Raw genomic sequence first — 13,925 nt, forward strand, 5'->3', positions numbered from 1 at the left:
TGGGGATGGAACCCAGGGGCATTCGACCTCTGAGCTACACCCCCTGCCCTATTTTTTATTCTTTATTTTGAGTTATGGAGGCCCTCACTAAGTAGCTGAGGCTGTCTGCGAGCCACGATCCTCCAGTCTCAGCCTCCCGAATGCTGGGATTACAAGCATGCGCCATCACGCCCGACCAGTGAGACCCTATTTCTAAATAAAATATAAATTAGGTCTGGGAGTGTAGCCCAGAGGTAGAAGACCCCTGGATTTCATCCCCAGCACCATAAATAAATAAGTAAATAAATAAATATGAAGCCAGGCATGGTGGTGCATGCTTGTAATCCCAGTACTTAGGAGGCTGAGACAGAAGGATTATAGGTTTGAGGACTGCCTCAGCAAGTATTGAGACTCTCATCAACCTAATAAAACCCTGCTTCAAAATAAAGAATAAAAAATAGGGTTGGGGGTGTAGCCTAGAGGTAGAATGCCCCTGGGTTCCATTCTCAGTACCGCAAAAAAAGTAAAATAAAAATAAATAAATAAAATCAGCTGGGAGCTGGGCTAGGTGGTGCATGTTTGTAATCCCAGTACTTGGGAAGCTGAGATGGGAGGATCTCAGGTTCTCGGCCAGCCTTAGCTACCTAGTGAGGCCCTTCGCAACTTAGTAAGACCCTGTTTCAAAATAAGGAATAAAAAATAGGGCTGGGATTGTAACTCAGGGGCACAATGCCCCTGGGTCCAATCCCTAGTACCACAAAGAAATTTTTTTAAAAAGTGATGCCAGGTTGGGCGTGCACAGGCTTGTAATCCCCGCGCTTGGGAAGCCAGCCTTGCTGGCTTAAGAGACCCTGTTTCCAAATAAAAATATAAAAAAATAGGCTTGCTGGCTTAAGAGACCCTGTTTCCAAATAAAAATATAAAAAAATAGGTCTGGGAATGTAGCCCGGAGGTAAGAAGGGTTTCCAGGAACCCCAGTACTACCAAAAAAAAAAAAAAAAAAGTGATGCCAGATTGTTCCCAGGTGGTGGCAAAACAAGCAAAAAACCCACCTTCAAAACAATTAACAAGCCAGGCGCGGTGGGCATGCTTATCATCCCAGCATTCAGGAGGCTGAGACCGGAGGATCGCGGTTCACAGACAGCCTCAGCTACTAAGTGAGGCCCTCTGCAACTCAGTGAGACCCTGTTTCAAAATAAAAAATCAGGGCAGGGGGTGTAGCTCAGAGGTCGAATGCCCCTGGGTTCCATCCCCAGACCTGCAAAAAAAAAAAAAAAAAAAAAAAAAAACAAACAATAACAAAATGAATGTATGACAGAGCAAATGTCACTCGTAGAGTACAGGGTCTCTTAGCATTTCAACCTTTTGGGACAGATTTCTTGGGGGTGCATTCTACCTTTGAGCTATATTCCCAACCTGATTTTTTATTCTTTATTTTATTTTTATTTTTGCAGTACTGGGGATGGAACCCAAGGGCATTCTACCTCCGAGCTACACCCCTGCCCTATTTTTGACTATTTTGAAACAGGGTCTCACTGAGTTGCAAAGGGCCTCACTAAGTAGTTGAGGCCCGCTGCAAACCGTGATCCTCCTGTCTCAGCCTCCCAAATGCTGGGATTATAAGCGTGCACTATCATGCCTGGCTCTATTCTTTATTTATTTATTTATTTATTTATTGTGGTACTGGGGATGGAACCCATGGGCTTTCTACTCCCAGGCTACACTCCCAGACCTATTTGATATTTTATTTGGAAACAGGGTCTCACTAAGTTGCTGAGAGCCTCGCTAAGTAGCTGAGGCTGGCTTCGAACCTGGCAATCCTCCTGTCTTAGCCTCCCAAGTGCTGGGATTACAAGCATGCATCACGATGCCCGGGTTATTTATTGTTATTATTATTATTATTATCATCATCATCATCATTAATTAATTTATTGGTGGTACTGGGCTTCCTGGAAGCCCTTCTACCTCCAGGCTACACTCCCAAACCTATATTTTTTTAAATTATATATTTTTTTTGAAAACCGGGTCTCTTAAACCAGCGCGACTGGCTTCAAACCTGCGCAATCCTCCTGTCTCTGCCTCCAAAGCGTGGGGATTACAAGCATGTGCCACCACGCCTGGCTATTTTTTAAATTAAATTTATTTTATTTTATTTTATTGCAGTGTGGGGATGGAACCCAGGAGCATTCTACCTCCAAGTTACACCCCCAGCCCAATTTTTTATTTTTTATTTTGAAATGGTATCACTGAGTTGCAAAGGGCCTCACTAAGTAGTTGAGGCTGTGAACCACAATCCTCTGGTCTCAGCCTCCCAAATGCTGGGATTACAAGCGTGCCCACCACGCCCAGCTATGCCAAATAACTTTTATTGTGAGTATAGAAGGGACTATTCTGAGGATATGGGACATCACCAAATTCTCTGGGGAGCACAAATGTCCCTGTTGAGACACACGGGGCTAACACACTTACTGTCTGGCCCTTTACAGAACAGGTGCGTTGCCTTCTGCTCCAGCACGGCAGCTTGGCCAACAGAGTTAGCTTAGTGGCGCTTTGTCCAGGGCCAGTGCTTTGTGGTCCATCTTTGAGATACTGTGTTGGAGCTGACTCTGGCTTCTCCTAGCTATTGTCTCCTACCTGGGATTGGTAGGGCTCTTGTTAAAGTCTGATACACGGTGAGCTTTGGAGTGGTTTTCCTTGTAAGATTATTTTTAGAGTCTGTGTTGTGTGTTGTCCTGTTTTATTCTGGTAGTTTAGAATTGGGCATTGTGTTGGTGAAGTTGGAAACGTGACTGGAAAGGGCTCTGGAAGGCAGGCTGAACTTGTTTCTCCAGCTCAGTGGAGTGGGCAGGAGGGTGAGGCAGAATTAAGGAGGTGGCAGCCGCAGACTCCAGGGGACCCAGAAGATGAGACCCCCCCCAGGCTGAGACCCTTTCTGTATCCAGAGACTCCGGTGCCTGTGGATGGCAAGTGGTGTGGGAGGTGGTAGTGAGCGAGATGCTGACTGCAGGGGTCTATGAAGGAAAGACCAATTTCCCTTCTCCCCTTGGCTCCAATTTCCCTATCATCCCTGGGCTGGGCAGCCCTCCCCTGAGAAGAGATCTTGGGCTTGCCCCAGACATTTCTTCTGCAGTCGCGCCTCGGCGTCAGGGGCACTCCCTCCCCAGCTTTGAGGAGGGTGGGATGGCCGCTAGCCTCGCTGGCTAGGACCCACCTTTATGCTGGCTTTTGGGCTTTTCTGCATCGAAGAGCTGTCCACCAGTGCAGGGCTCAGCCGGCCTGCTTGTCTGCGGGAACGGGACTCCTTCCTCGCAAATTGGTCCTACTTCGATGGGTGTTGGGTGGGGACACCGATAGCAAGGTGTGTGCCCCTGCGTGATCTAGTCGGGTTTTTAGAACCTGCAAAAACCAGGGACTCCGAGAAACGAAGGCCCCAGAAACTGCATCTTAACGTCCACACACGGGCTCTTGCCCGCCTGCGAGCCCCCTCAGCCGGGAGCAGGGCCTAGGCATGGAGGTGGGAGTCCAGAGTGGCCCGCACCCCATCCGCAGGGGCAGGGACCGCTCCCTCGCCGCGCTCTCGGCCTAGGGAGCAGGCCGGCTGGGTGTCGGAGCAACCAGGAAGTTCCAGCTCGGCCAAGGTCACCCGCGGCCGGGGCCCAAGGGTCCGCCGGGCAGCGTGCCAGGCCCCCCCCCGCCCCGGCTGGCCGGCCCGGGGCCCCGGGAGCCCAGAGCGCAGAGGCGGAAATGGGGACAGCCAGGGAGTGGCGCGAGGCCGGGGGCGCGGCCGCGGCCGCTCCCCAATGGGGACTGTCGGGCGCCGCACGGCCCAATGAGGCCGCTGGAGGGCGGGTCAGGTGCGCGTCCTCCAATCCCCAGGGCCGCCGGGCTCCTCCCCTGCCATAGGTGGGCGGCGAGGAGCGGGGCGGGTCCGAGCGCGCTCGCCCAATGGGGCGCGGCCGGCGTGGGCGTGGCGCGGCGCGAAGGCCGGCGCGGCCAGTGCCCGGCACTGGTGCACCCGCGGCGGCCGCGTCCGCAGCATGGCGGGCCTGGGGCGGCCGGGCCCGGGGCCGCGCGCCGCGATGCCCGCCTGGAAGCGGGAGATCCTGGAGCGGCGGCGGGCCAAGCTGGCCGCCCTGGGCGCGGGCGCGGGCGCGGGCCCCGCGGAGCCGCTCGTGCTGGCCGACAGCCTGGGCCCGCTGCGCGAGAACCCGTTCATGCGCCTGGAGTCGGAGCGGCGGCGCGGGGCGCGGCCGGCGCCGCCGCTGCTGGAGCTGTACTGCCGCGTGCCCGGCGTGCGCACCATCCGCGCCGACAACATCGTCATCATCGAGTCGGCGCCCGGCTTCCCGCCCGCCGCGCCGCCCGCCGCCGGCCTCCGCGCCGCCGAGGTGCTGGTGCTCGAGGCGCCGCCGCCCGGCCGCGTCAGCCGCCTGCTGGAGAAGTTCGACGGCCCGGCCGCGCCGCGCCCCCGCGCGAGCCCCGAGCGCGCCCGCGCCGGCCCGCCGCCCCCCGCCCGGCCCGCCGCGCCCCCCGCCCGGCTCGCCGCGCCCCCCGCCCGGCCCGCCGCGCCCCCCGGCCCGCCCGCCGCCCCCCGCGAGGCCGGGCGCCTGGGCAGCGGCGTCGGGGCCCGGCGCAGCGACTTCCTGCAGAAGACCGGCAGCAACTCCTTCACCGTCCACCCCCGGGGCCTGCCCCGTGGCGCGGGCTCCCGCCCGCTCTGCAACGGGCCCGCGGCGTCCGAGCCGCCGGCCGGGCCTGCCAACGGGCTCGCGGGCTCGCCTGCGTCCGGCGAGTGCAAGCCAAAGGTGGAGTCGGGCCAGCCCCCCCTCCGCCCGCCCCGGAGCCCCGGGACCCCCAGTGCCACTCCCGTCGCCCCCCCTGCCTGCCGCCCTGCCAGTGCCACTCCCACGCCCAGCCAGCGCCAGCGGGTCTCCGCGGCCACCAGCGCCAACGACTCCTTCGAGATGAGGCCAGCCCCTAAGCCAGACATGGAGGCCATTCCCTCTGGGGACCTCCAGGCGAGAGCCCTGGCTAGTCTCCGTGTGAACTCCCGCAACTCCTTCGTGTTCGTCCCCAAGCGCAAGGCCTCCGGGACCCCTCCTCCCGAGGGGAGGCAGTTGGGGGAACTGCCGGAGGGAGAGGTGGGCCGGGCCTCTCAGAGTCAGAAGCTCGCGTCCCAGCTGGTGTCCGGAGGGGATGGTGTGCCTGCCCTGCCGAGGAGCCCCGTGGGGGCTGAGGGGCCCTGGGCCGTCAAGGAGGGGGCCTGTCCCAGGCTGGCCCCCACCCTCTCAGACCGGGCCACTAGGTGGCAGAGACCATCCTCGCCCCCCCCATTCCTACCGGCCACAACTGAAGCTGAGCCTGCTGAGGGCTTGGGGGTCCCCAGCTTGGCCAAAATTGGCCCTGAGCCTGCCAGTCCAGGACTTCCCATCACCTTCATTGATGAGGTGGACTCAGAGGAGGAGGCCCCCCAAGAAGCCAAACTGCCCCGCTCGGGGGCTGGTGTGCCTCCTCAGTACCACCTGCACCCCGCCGGTCCCCGGCACACCTCGGAGCTCCAGTACCAAGGCAGTAACACCTTCACAGTGGTGCCCAAGAGGAAGACAGGGGCCCTGCAGGAGCCCCACTTGGGTCCCGCCAACGGGGAGCCTCAGACACCGGAGGCTGAGGAAGAGGAGTCTGGGAGCCCCTTGGGGTCCCGAGCTACCCCGGAGACCATGATGAAGAAGCGCTACCCCACAGTGCACGAAATTGAGGTGATCGGTGGCTATCTGGCTCTGCAGAAGTCCTGCCTCACCAAGGCTGGGTCCTCGAGAAAGAAGGTCAGTGGTGGGGGCAGGGTGGCCAGCTGAGGGAGAGTGAGAGGAGGGCTGGGACTGTCCTGTGAGCTCTTTCCCAGGACACCTGGCTGGCCTGTGTGGACTAGCTGGGAACTGGCTAGGTGCCTGCGCCGGGCCCAGGGCCTCCATGCATCCCTGATGACCAGGGCTGGGGACAGCTACCCTGAGGAGAGGGCTGCCAGGTGTGTGGAGCCTCCTGCTGGCTCTGTGGTTCAATCTGGAGTTAGCTGCCCAGGCCTGTCCTGTGTGAGTCCAGCTGCAAGAAGAGCTGGGGCCTGTTGCCTCTGCCTGGGTGGCCCTGTGGAGCCATGCACAGGTGGCCAGGGCCACTCTGTAAGGGCGAGGGAGGAGGGGGTCAGTGATTCCTAGCTTGAGGCCAGCCTGGGGGCACAGCCCATGAGCCGAGCTCGGCAGGCCTCAGCTTGGGGCTGGCGCGGAGGATACACGGCAGGCTTGTCAGGAGGGGCTGTGGTCAGAGAGAGCAGGTGCAGCCCTGCTGGAGGCTCAGAGGGCCGGCAGGTGAGCCTCGCTTCCTGGCCAGCGGCCTGGAGCTCTGGGCACAAGGAAAGCGTTCCTTAGATTCTTCCTGGTCGTTCCTGGGCCTGTGTTTGTGCCCTAGGGCGAATTCCAAGGCTGGCCGCATGACTGCCTGTCAGTGGTAAGAGGCAGGTGTACCTTTCACTGGTGCGGGGATGACCCGGGGCACCCGCCCCGCGCCAGGCACCCGGCGGTGTCCAGGCCCCGAGCCCACCTGTCCCTTGCCTATTTCCTTGGGTGGTGATCGTGCCCCGTGGCTCCCCGTAACCGTAGGCACAGACTTCAGGCACCGGGTTCTCCCTCTTTGATCTGTCTCCTCTTCTTCCTTTCTGCCCTCTTGGCTTAGCGTCCTCCCTCCTGCTGCCTCTGGCTGTCAGAGCCCTGATGCTCTTCCTGGGGGTTCCTGTGAGGACTCGGGGACACCCTGTCAGTGCCATGGAGGCCGGCTCTCCCTTCCTTGCCCATGTTCTACCCTGGCCCTTGGAGGCGAGGCCAACCCCGTAGCAGCCACTCCAGTCTTCCCCCACCTGCTTCCTGATCCTGCCCTTGGCCACTCCACAGGGTGGGCAGCCCCCATGTCTGCTCCAGAAGTAGACGCAGCGTGGAGCACTGTCACAGAGACCAGGAGACGGCTCAGGAGGTGTATGGGCCATGCAGCTGTGGGGCAGAGACTGAGTACAGGTTTTGCTGTTTCCACAGCCCTGCGCCTAACCTGGGCTGCTTGTCCACTGTGAGCCTGGCTTCTTTCTGGGACTTGAGGGGTGCTGTCAAGAGCTTGGCCATTCTTCCCCTCACTGGGGACAGAGCTGTGGGGGTCACTCAAAACTGGACGGGAGTGAGCTGGGCCAGAAGGAATTGTGGGAGGTAGGCAGACTGAGGAGCAGGCCCTGGCCAGCAGCCTGGCCCTGGTCTCGGTGCCAGCCTGAGGGTCGGGGGCCCAGATGGACAGTGCCTGGTATAGCCAAGCGGCCTGGGCAGGGCCCTGCTGGAGCAGTACGGCCTGCTGGTCCTGCTGGCTCATGCACCAGCTGCCCTGCCCAGCAAGAGCCAGGATGTCTCTGGGAAGGAACCGGGGGTGGGGTGGGGGCGCTGCCCAGCCTCAGAGCAGCGTGCAGTGCAAGGCCCATGCACTGTGCCCATTCCTTGGCATCCTTCTTGGCTCATGTCCCCTGGGCTGTGAGACCCTTGGGTGGGGGGCCCAGGGCTCCAGCCAGCCTTTGGCAGGCCACTTTCCTGCTCCCCTCTTGGAAAAGTGGGTGGGCTGGGGTGCAGGTCTAGAGGCCCTTGGGCAGACTGCTCTCTTTGGTGCCTCCCGTGGCTAGGGGGCTATGGGGAGGCGCTGTTGGCTTTCCTGGGGTGCAGGTGGGGGCAGCTCTCCAGGGGCCACCTGGGCAGCGGGCTCAGTAGGGGCTGGCAGCTCAGCAGGGTGTTCTACTCTTGCTTGGCTCTGGATGGCCAGGGCGGGGCTGCCTCCCCTCCCCTATCCCATGTAGGTGTGTGTTGGTGCTGTCCCCCTCCCTTCGCGGGGAAGCTTTGGCTGCTGCTTGGAGCCTTGCGGCCCCCTCCCCGCCCGGGCTGCTTCCTGGCAGGTGGAGTGTTCTCCCCCCATCCTCACACCTGCTTCCCCGGGGACTGGCTGCTGTTGGCCTCTCCTCTTTGTGGAGCAGCACCTGGCCTGGCTCCTTCCTGTCTGCTGCTCCCCCACCCCCTGGTCCTCGGTCCCACCCAGGCTTGTCAGTGTCCCCAGGGCCCAGTCCTTGCCAGCCCTGCCTCCACCCTAAGTTCCTGGCTGGCTGTGGCCCTCAGCCTCATCACCCCTGTGTAGACCTGAGGGTGTGGCCACCGCCTGCTCTTCCTGAACCTGCCGGAAGCCCCTGCTCCCTCCCTGTCTCCTTTTCTCCCAGCCTCTCTCTCCCAACCCTTCCCCTGGGCACCCCCTGAGTGGGTTTTCTGCATCCTAGGACCCCCCTTAGCTGGGGGCTGGATTTGCCTCAAGGAATCAGCAGCTGTGGACACCCCAGCTAGGCAGTCCTGGTCCTGGGGACTGGGGGGTGTAGGGGATGGGAGCAGGCAGTGGGGAGGCAGGGCCGAGCTGAGTGTACACCTCCAGCCGGGCAGGTTGAGCCCAGCTTGCTGGCCCTCCGTCCCTGGTGGACGCCCTTCGGTAACTCAAGCTGGGCGTGCGCAGGCAGGGTGGGTGGAGGAGAACAAAAGGGCCCTGTGAAAGCCTGGAGGCTCTGCCACCTGCCTGCCATGCTGGGCGCGATGGGCAAAGTCCTCCAGGGGCCAGTGACCAGGTGCCTGTGTGCCAGTCACTGGCCACACCCTCCACCCATCCCGGCAGCCCAGGGTCCAGAGGTTGTGCTTCCTCCCCAGAGCATGAGTCATGGCTGTCCCATCATCCACTGACCTGTGTTCTAAGGGGGAGGGAGGCCTGCGAGGCCTGCACAGCCCTGGCCTGCGAGGGATCAAGGGAGGAGGACCCCGGTCCCAGCTGGGGCTGCCGGGCGGTGAGCCCTTCCCCCTCGGCCGGCCAGGCTGTGCCAGGCTCGGTGGCCACGTGCGGCCAGCCCCCGGGCCTCCCTGCTAGGAGCAGTCATGCGGACTGATGAGGGTGCGCTAATCCCACTGGGCCCTGGCAGCTGGTCTTTCCTGTGTTCTCAGTGGTGGGGTTGGGCCAGGGTCAGCAGGGTCCTTGGCAGGAGGAGGCCTGCTGGTTCCCTCCTTTCTTGGACCTCGTCTGTAGTATCTGTCCTAGATAGCTGACCCAGTGCAACCAGGGAGCACCAACCCTAAGCTGGCTGCCAGTGGCTGCCAGTGGGTGGGCTCTGGTAGCTACCCCATGTCCTGGCCTCTGCCCCGCCTGGCCTCCCATGGGTCCCAGCTGGAGGGCCGGGGGGGGGGGGCTGCCAGAGGGCAGCGGAAGGCGTGACACGCGTTTACATGATGGAGCGTCTTCCCCTTGTTTGGCCTGACTCCAGCGGTCTCTCCTGTGTAGTGCAGGGGACAGGAGCGAGGGCCGAGGTGTCCTGCAGGTCTCTGTGTGTGAGCATGGAAGATGGGAGTCGGGGGCGCAGGCGTGAGAGCAGCCCCTCCCGGGGCCTGGAGAATGGAGCGTTCATTGTGGGAAGGGTCCAGAGATGACCGTGGCCATGTGGGCGACACAGCTCCTGGAGATGGCAGGAGACCAGAGCGTGGGTCCCAGTTCTGCGTACGGCTGCACTGGCCTGGCCTCCTGTCCCTGGCTCTGCCGGGCCCCCTCCCATCCTGCCTCCTCCTCCCAGGGAGGAGGGAACCTGAGCTGGCCGCCGGTGTCCTGTGCCCAGAAGTTTAATATTTCGAGCCCCAGCAGGTCTGCTCCCATCTGCTGCAGTCAGTCCGGTGGCTGCGCATATTCATTACCGCCTGGCCAGGCCCAGGCGAAGCACAGCTGAGCAGGCCCGGGAGCGCCTGGCTCTCATGCAGAGCCGAGTCTCCTGCCCCCAGCATGGCCCTGCCTGGGGTCGCTCCTCTCCCAGCCAGGCAGGGAAAGGGAAGGATGCTGACCGAGGTTGGCCAAAGCCCTCTGATCCCCTGGTGCCCTCAGAACCCGAAGCCCAGCCAGGCATGGTGGCACATGCTTTTAATCCCAATACTTGGGAGGCTGAGACAGGAGGATCACAGGTCTGTGGTCAGCCTCAGCAACTTAGTGAGATTTAGTTTCAAATTAAAGAATAAAAAATAGAGCCGGGCGTGGTGGCACACGCTTGTAATCCCAGCATTCGGGAGGCTGAGACCAGAGGATCGCGGTTCGCAGACAGCCTCAGCTACTTAGTGAGGCCCTCCGCAACTCAGTGAGACCCGGTTTCAAAATAAAGAATAAAAAGATAGGTCAGAGGGTGTAGCTCAGAGGTAGAATGCCCCTGGGTTCCATATCCAGACCCGCAAAAAAAAAAAAAAAGAATAAAAAATAGGGCTGGTAGCTGGGCATAGTGGCACACATTTGTAATCCCAGTATTTGAGAGGCTGAAACAGGAAGATCACAGGTTCGAAGCCAGCCTTGACAACTTAGCGAGGCCCTCTGCAACTTAGTGAGAACCTGTTTCCAAATAAGAAATAAAATTGGGCTGGGGGTTTAGGTGAGAAGTAAAATGGCTCTGGGTTCAATCCCTGGTGCTACAAAAAAAAATAATAATAATAAGGCTGGTGGTATAGGTTGGAAGTAGAATACCCTTGGGTACCATCCCCAATATCACAAATAAATAAATAGATAGATGAATAGATAAATAGGGCTGGGGAGTAGCTCAGAGGTAGAATACCCCTGGGTTCACTTCTCAGTGTGACAAAACAAAGCTAGTTAGTACTTGGAGGGAGATAAGAGGATCACAGGTTCAAGGCCAACCTCAGCAACTTAGTGAGACCCTTTCAAAATAAAAAATAAAAAGAGCCGGGTGTGGCGGTGCAAGCTCGCAATCCCACTACTTGGGAGGCTAAGATAGGAGGATCACAAGTTCATGGTTAACCTCAACTACTTAGGCCCTCTGCAACTCAGTGAGACCCTGTTTTAAAATAAAGACTAGCCAGGCGTGGTGGTGCATGCTTCTATTCCTGTCATTTTGGGAGGCTGAGGCAGGAGGATTGCAGTTCCCAGACAGCCTTAGCTACTTAGTGAGGCCCTTCACAACTCAGTGAGACCCACCCTCTTTCAAAATAAAGAATAAAAAATCAGGCTGGGGGTGTAGGTCAGAGGCAGAATGCTCCTGGGTCCATCTCCAGTACCACAAAAAAAAAAAAAAAAAAGAATAAAAAATAGAGCTGAAGCCGGGCGCACACTTATAATCCCAGCATTCAGGAGACTGAGAAAGGAGGAACCAGTCCGTGGGACAGCCTCAGCTACTTAGTGAGGCTCTCTGCAACTTAGTGAGACCCTGTTTCAAAATAAAGAATAAAAAATAGGGCAGGGGGTGTGGCCCGGAGGATGAATGTCCCTGGGTTCCACCCCCAGTACCAAAATCAAAGATGAGACAACCCTAGTAGCCCAGGTTGGTTGAGGCTGCTAGGAGAGGGGAGAATTTGCTCAGATGTGAAATTCTGGGGCCTGAGTGAGTCGGGGGCACTGATAAGGTCCCGGGCACCCAGGCTTTGTGGAAACAGGATCCACCGCTCTGCCTGTAGACGGGTGACAGGCCTGGTGCTGCCGTCCCACGTCCCAGCCCCTCACGGGCCTCGGTAATGTGACGGCTGTGTTCAGCGGGAACGTCCCAGAGTGTTGCAGTGCCCAGCACGCCAGGATTTGACCTTGGCTGTAGGAGCTGCTGCGGGCTTTGGGTGGAGGTCGAGGGGCTGTAAGCTCCAGTTGGAGGTCCCACCTGCCCGTGGCCCCTTGGCATTCCTGTGGGCGCTCTGTGCGTGGCGGGGCCCTTGCCAGACTTGTCTCTCACTCCCAGATGAAGATCTCCTTTAATGACAAGAGCCTGCAGACCACCTTCGAGTACCCCTCGGAGAGCTCCCTGGTACAAGAGGAAGAAGTTGGGGCTGAAGAGGAGGAGGAGGAGGACGGAGAGGAAGAAGAGGAAGAGGAAGCTGGTTCAGAGAACCCTTTTGCCCTCTTCCTGCCTCGTGCCACGGTTGTGCGCAGTGTGGGGCCTGAGAGCCCCCGGCTGCCAGACGGCAGCTCAGGTGAGTGCCCCCTCTTGGAAGGGCAGGGCAGCTTGAGGGGGGCTGGGGCCTGGGCCCTCATCTGGGCATCCAGACGGCAGCTCAGGTGAGTGCCCCCTCTTGGAAGGGCAGGGCGGCTTGAGGGGGGCTGGGGCCTGGGCCCTCATCTGGGCATCCAGATGGCAGCTCAGGTGAGTGCCCCCTCTTGGAAGGGCAGGGCGGCTTGATATCTTGGCATCCATGTGCCCATGCATGTGCTTCTTGGCCCCTAGGCCTGTCCAGCTACACTCCAAAGCACTCGCTGGCCTTCAGCAAGTGGCAGGAGCAGACCCTGGTGCAGGCTCCAAGTGAGCCCGAGCCCCCGCCAAGGGAGATCACGGTGAGCCAGCCGGGCAGGGCAGGGCTGTCAGTGGGGCGGGGGAGGGCCAGTGCCAGTGCCTGGGTGAGCCCCAGTGGCCACACTCTCCTCTCCAGCTCACGCCTGCCAGTCAGAATGATCTTTCCGACTTCCGCAGCGAGCCAGCCCTCTACTTCTGACCCTGTGCTGCCAGGATGGCCAAGGCCGAGCCCTACACCAGGGTCCCTAGGAGCCTTGCCCTCTTCCTGACCCCCGCGCTGGGCCCTGCTCCGTAACCCCTTCTTTCCTGTGGCCCCAGAAGTGGCTGGGCTCTTCCCGCTGTTGGGGCCAGGTCTGTCTGGGCCTCATTTCTCTGGGCTCCAAGGAAGGGAAAACTGGGAACTGCCTGTGTGGAGGGCAGCCATCTGTGACTAGGTCGGGGCCTGAGCACTGTCCTGTCCTGCCAAGGCTGCCCTCCAGCCGCCTGCTGTGCCTGGTGGCTCTTGGGCATGCCCGGGGTGGGGGCTGTCCCTGCTGCCCAGTCCTTGCAGGCCTCCATCCCCATTCCTCCTTTGGTGCCCTCAGCCCACCCTTTGTGACAGATGGCAGGTTTTTCTTGCCTGATGTTGGACTCAATAAATAGCACCGGATGAGCCTGCCTTTGCTTTCTGAGTGGTCCTGGGGACAAGGCAGTGTGGGCACCTGGGCCTGCGAGGGTGGCTCAGTTGAGGGCCTGCTGTTCGAGCTGCCCACCCGCAGCCACTATGCCCCCCAACCCGCCACGGCAGGAGATGGAAGCAGCCTGCTCTCTGGGGTCTGGAGCTCGGCAACCCGGGGTCCTTGGCTGCACAAGGAGAGATTGCAGCTGTCAGGTCTGAAGAGGTTTCCCGGAAGGCCCAGAGCTGAGAGGGGCCGAGGACAGGGCAGAATACAGGCAGTGCAGGAGGGGTGGGAGGAGCCCTGATCCTGTTCCGCTGGCGTTCCCTGACTCGTGAGAGCCTGTAGCGCGTCATGGCAGCTGGACAGGCCGGGGAGATACACAGCTGCCCACTTTGGAGGAGCTCAGGCTGGGCTGGCCACGCCACCTCGGAAACATGCTCTCAGCTGCCTGGGCAGTTGCAGTGCAGACCTGGGGCCATCTGCAGCCCATAGGCCAAGCGTACCCTGGCACCAAGTCCACCTGTTTCACCGTGGAGTGTGGAACCCAGGAACAGAGACCCTGCTGACCAGGCTCGGGAGGGAGGGGAGCGTTTGGTGTGGCTGCTGAGCTTCCTCTGGACCCTCTTGAGCAGCACAGACGTCCAACCTAACCCAGCCTTTGTGCAGCTAGGTCCCGTGGAGACTGGCAGAGCTGGGCACAGGACACAGGAGGGAGGAGCTGATGAGTGGTGTGTGGTGGGGAAGGAGCATAGCAGGCCCTGGAGGGCAGCAGTGCATTGGGCGAAGAGCCTTGGTGTGAGGAGTAGACATCAGGTGTGAAGGCCAGTCGGTCCTTGAGCAGGATCCAGGCCCCAAGCGACCAGTGCGCACGCTCTGTGGCCACCAGCTGTCTCTAGGCCAGGCCCTTTATTGAGCAGCACAGTGGCAGAGCCCCC

The 13,925-nt window shown here is 60.2% G+C and overlaps 1 protein-coding gene across 1 annotated transcript; it reads left to right on the forward strand.

Moving 5' to 3' along the window:
* Positions 1 to 4,004: 4,004 nt before the first annotated feature.
* On the forward strand, positions 4,005 to 12,530 carry TPRN (taperin; the record flags this gene model as incomplete). The annotated part of the gene is made up of 4 exons (XM_080708391.1): positions 4,005 to 5,801; positions 11,783 to 12,014; positions 12,266 to 12,372; positions 12,468 to 12,530. Exons 1-4 carry the CDS (start codon positions 4,017 to 4,019, stop codon positions 12,528 to 12,530), a joined length of 2,187 nt encoding a protein of 728 aa, XP_080564517.1. The 5' UTR covers positions 4,005 to 4,016.
* Between the last annotated feature and the right edge of the window lie 1,395 nt (positions 12,531 to 13,925).

Source organism: Muscardinus avellanarius (genome assembly GCF_963383645.1).
Source record: "Muscardinus avellanarius genome assembly, chromosome: 13".
NCBI classification, from domain to species: domain Eukaryota; kingdom Metazoa; phylum Chordata; class Mammalia; order Rodentia; family Gliridae; genus Muscardinus; species Muscardinus avellanarius.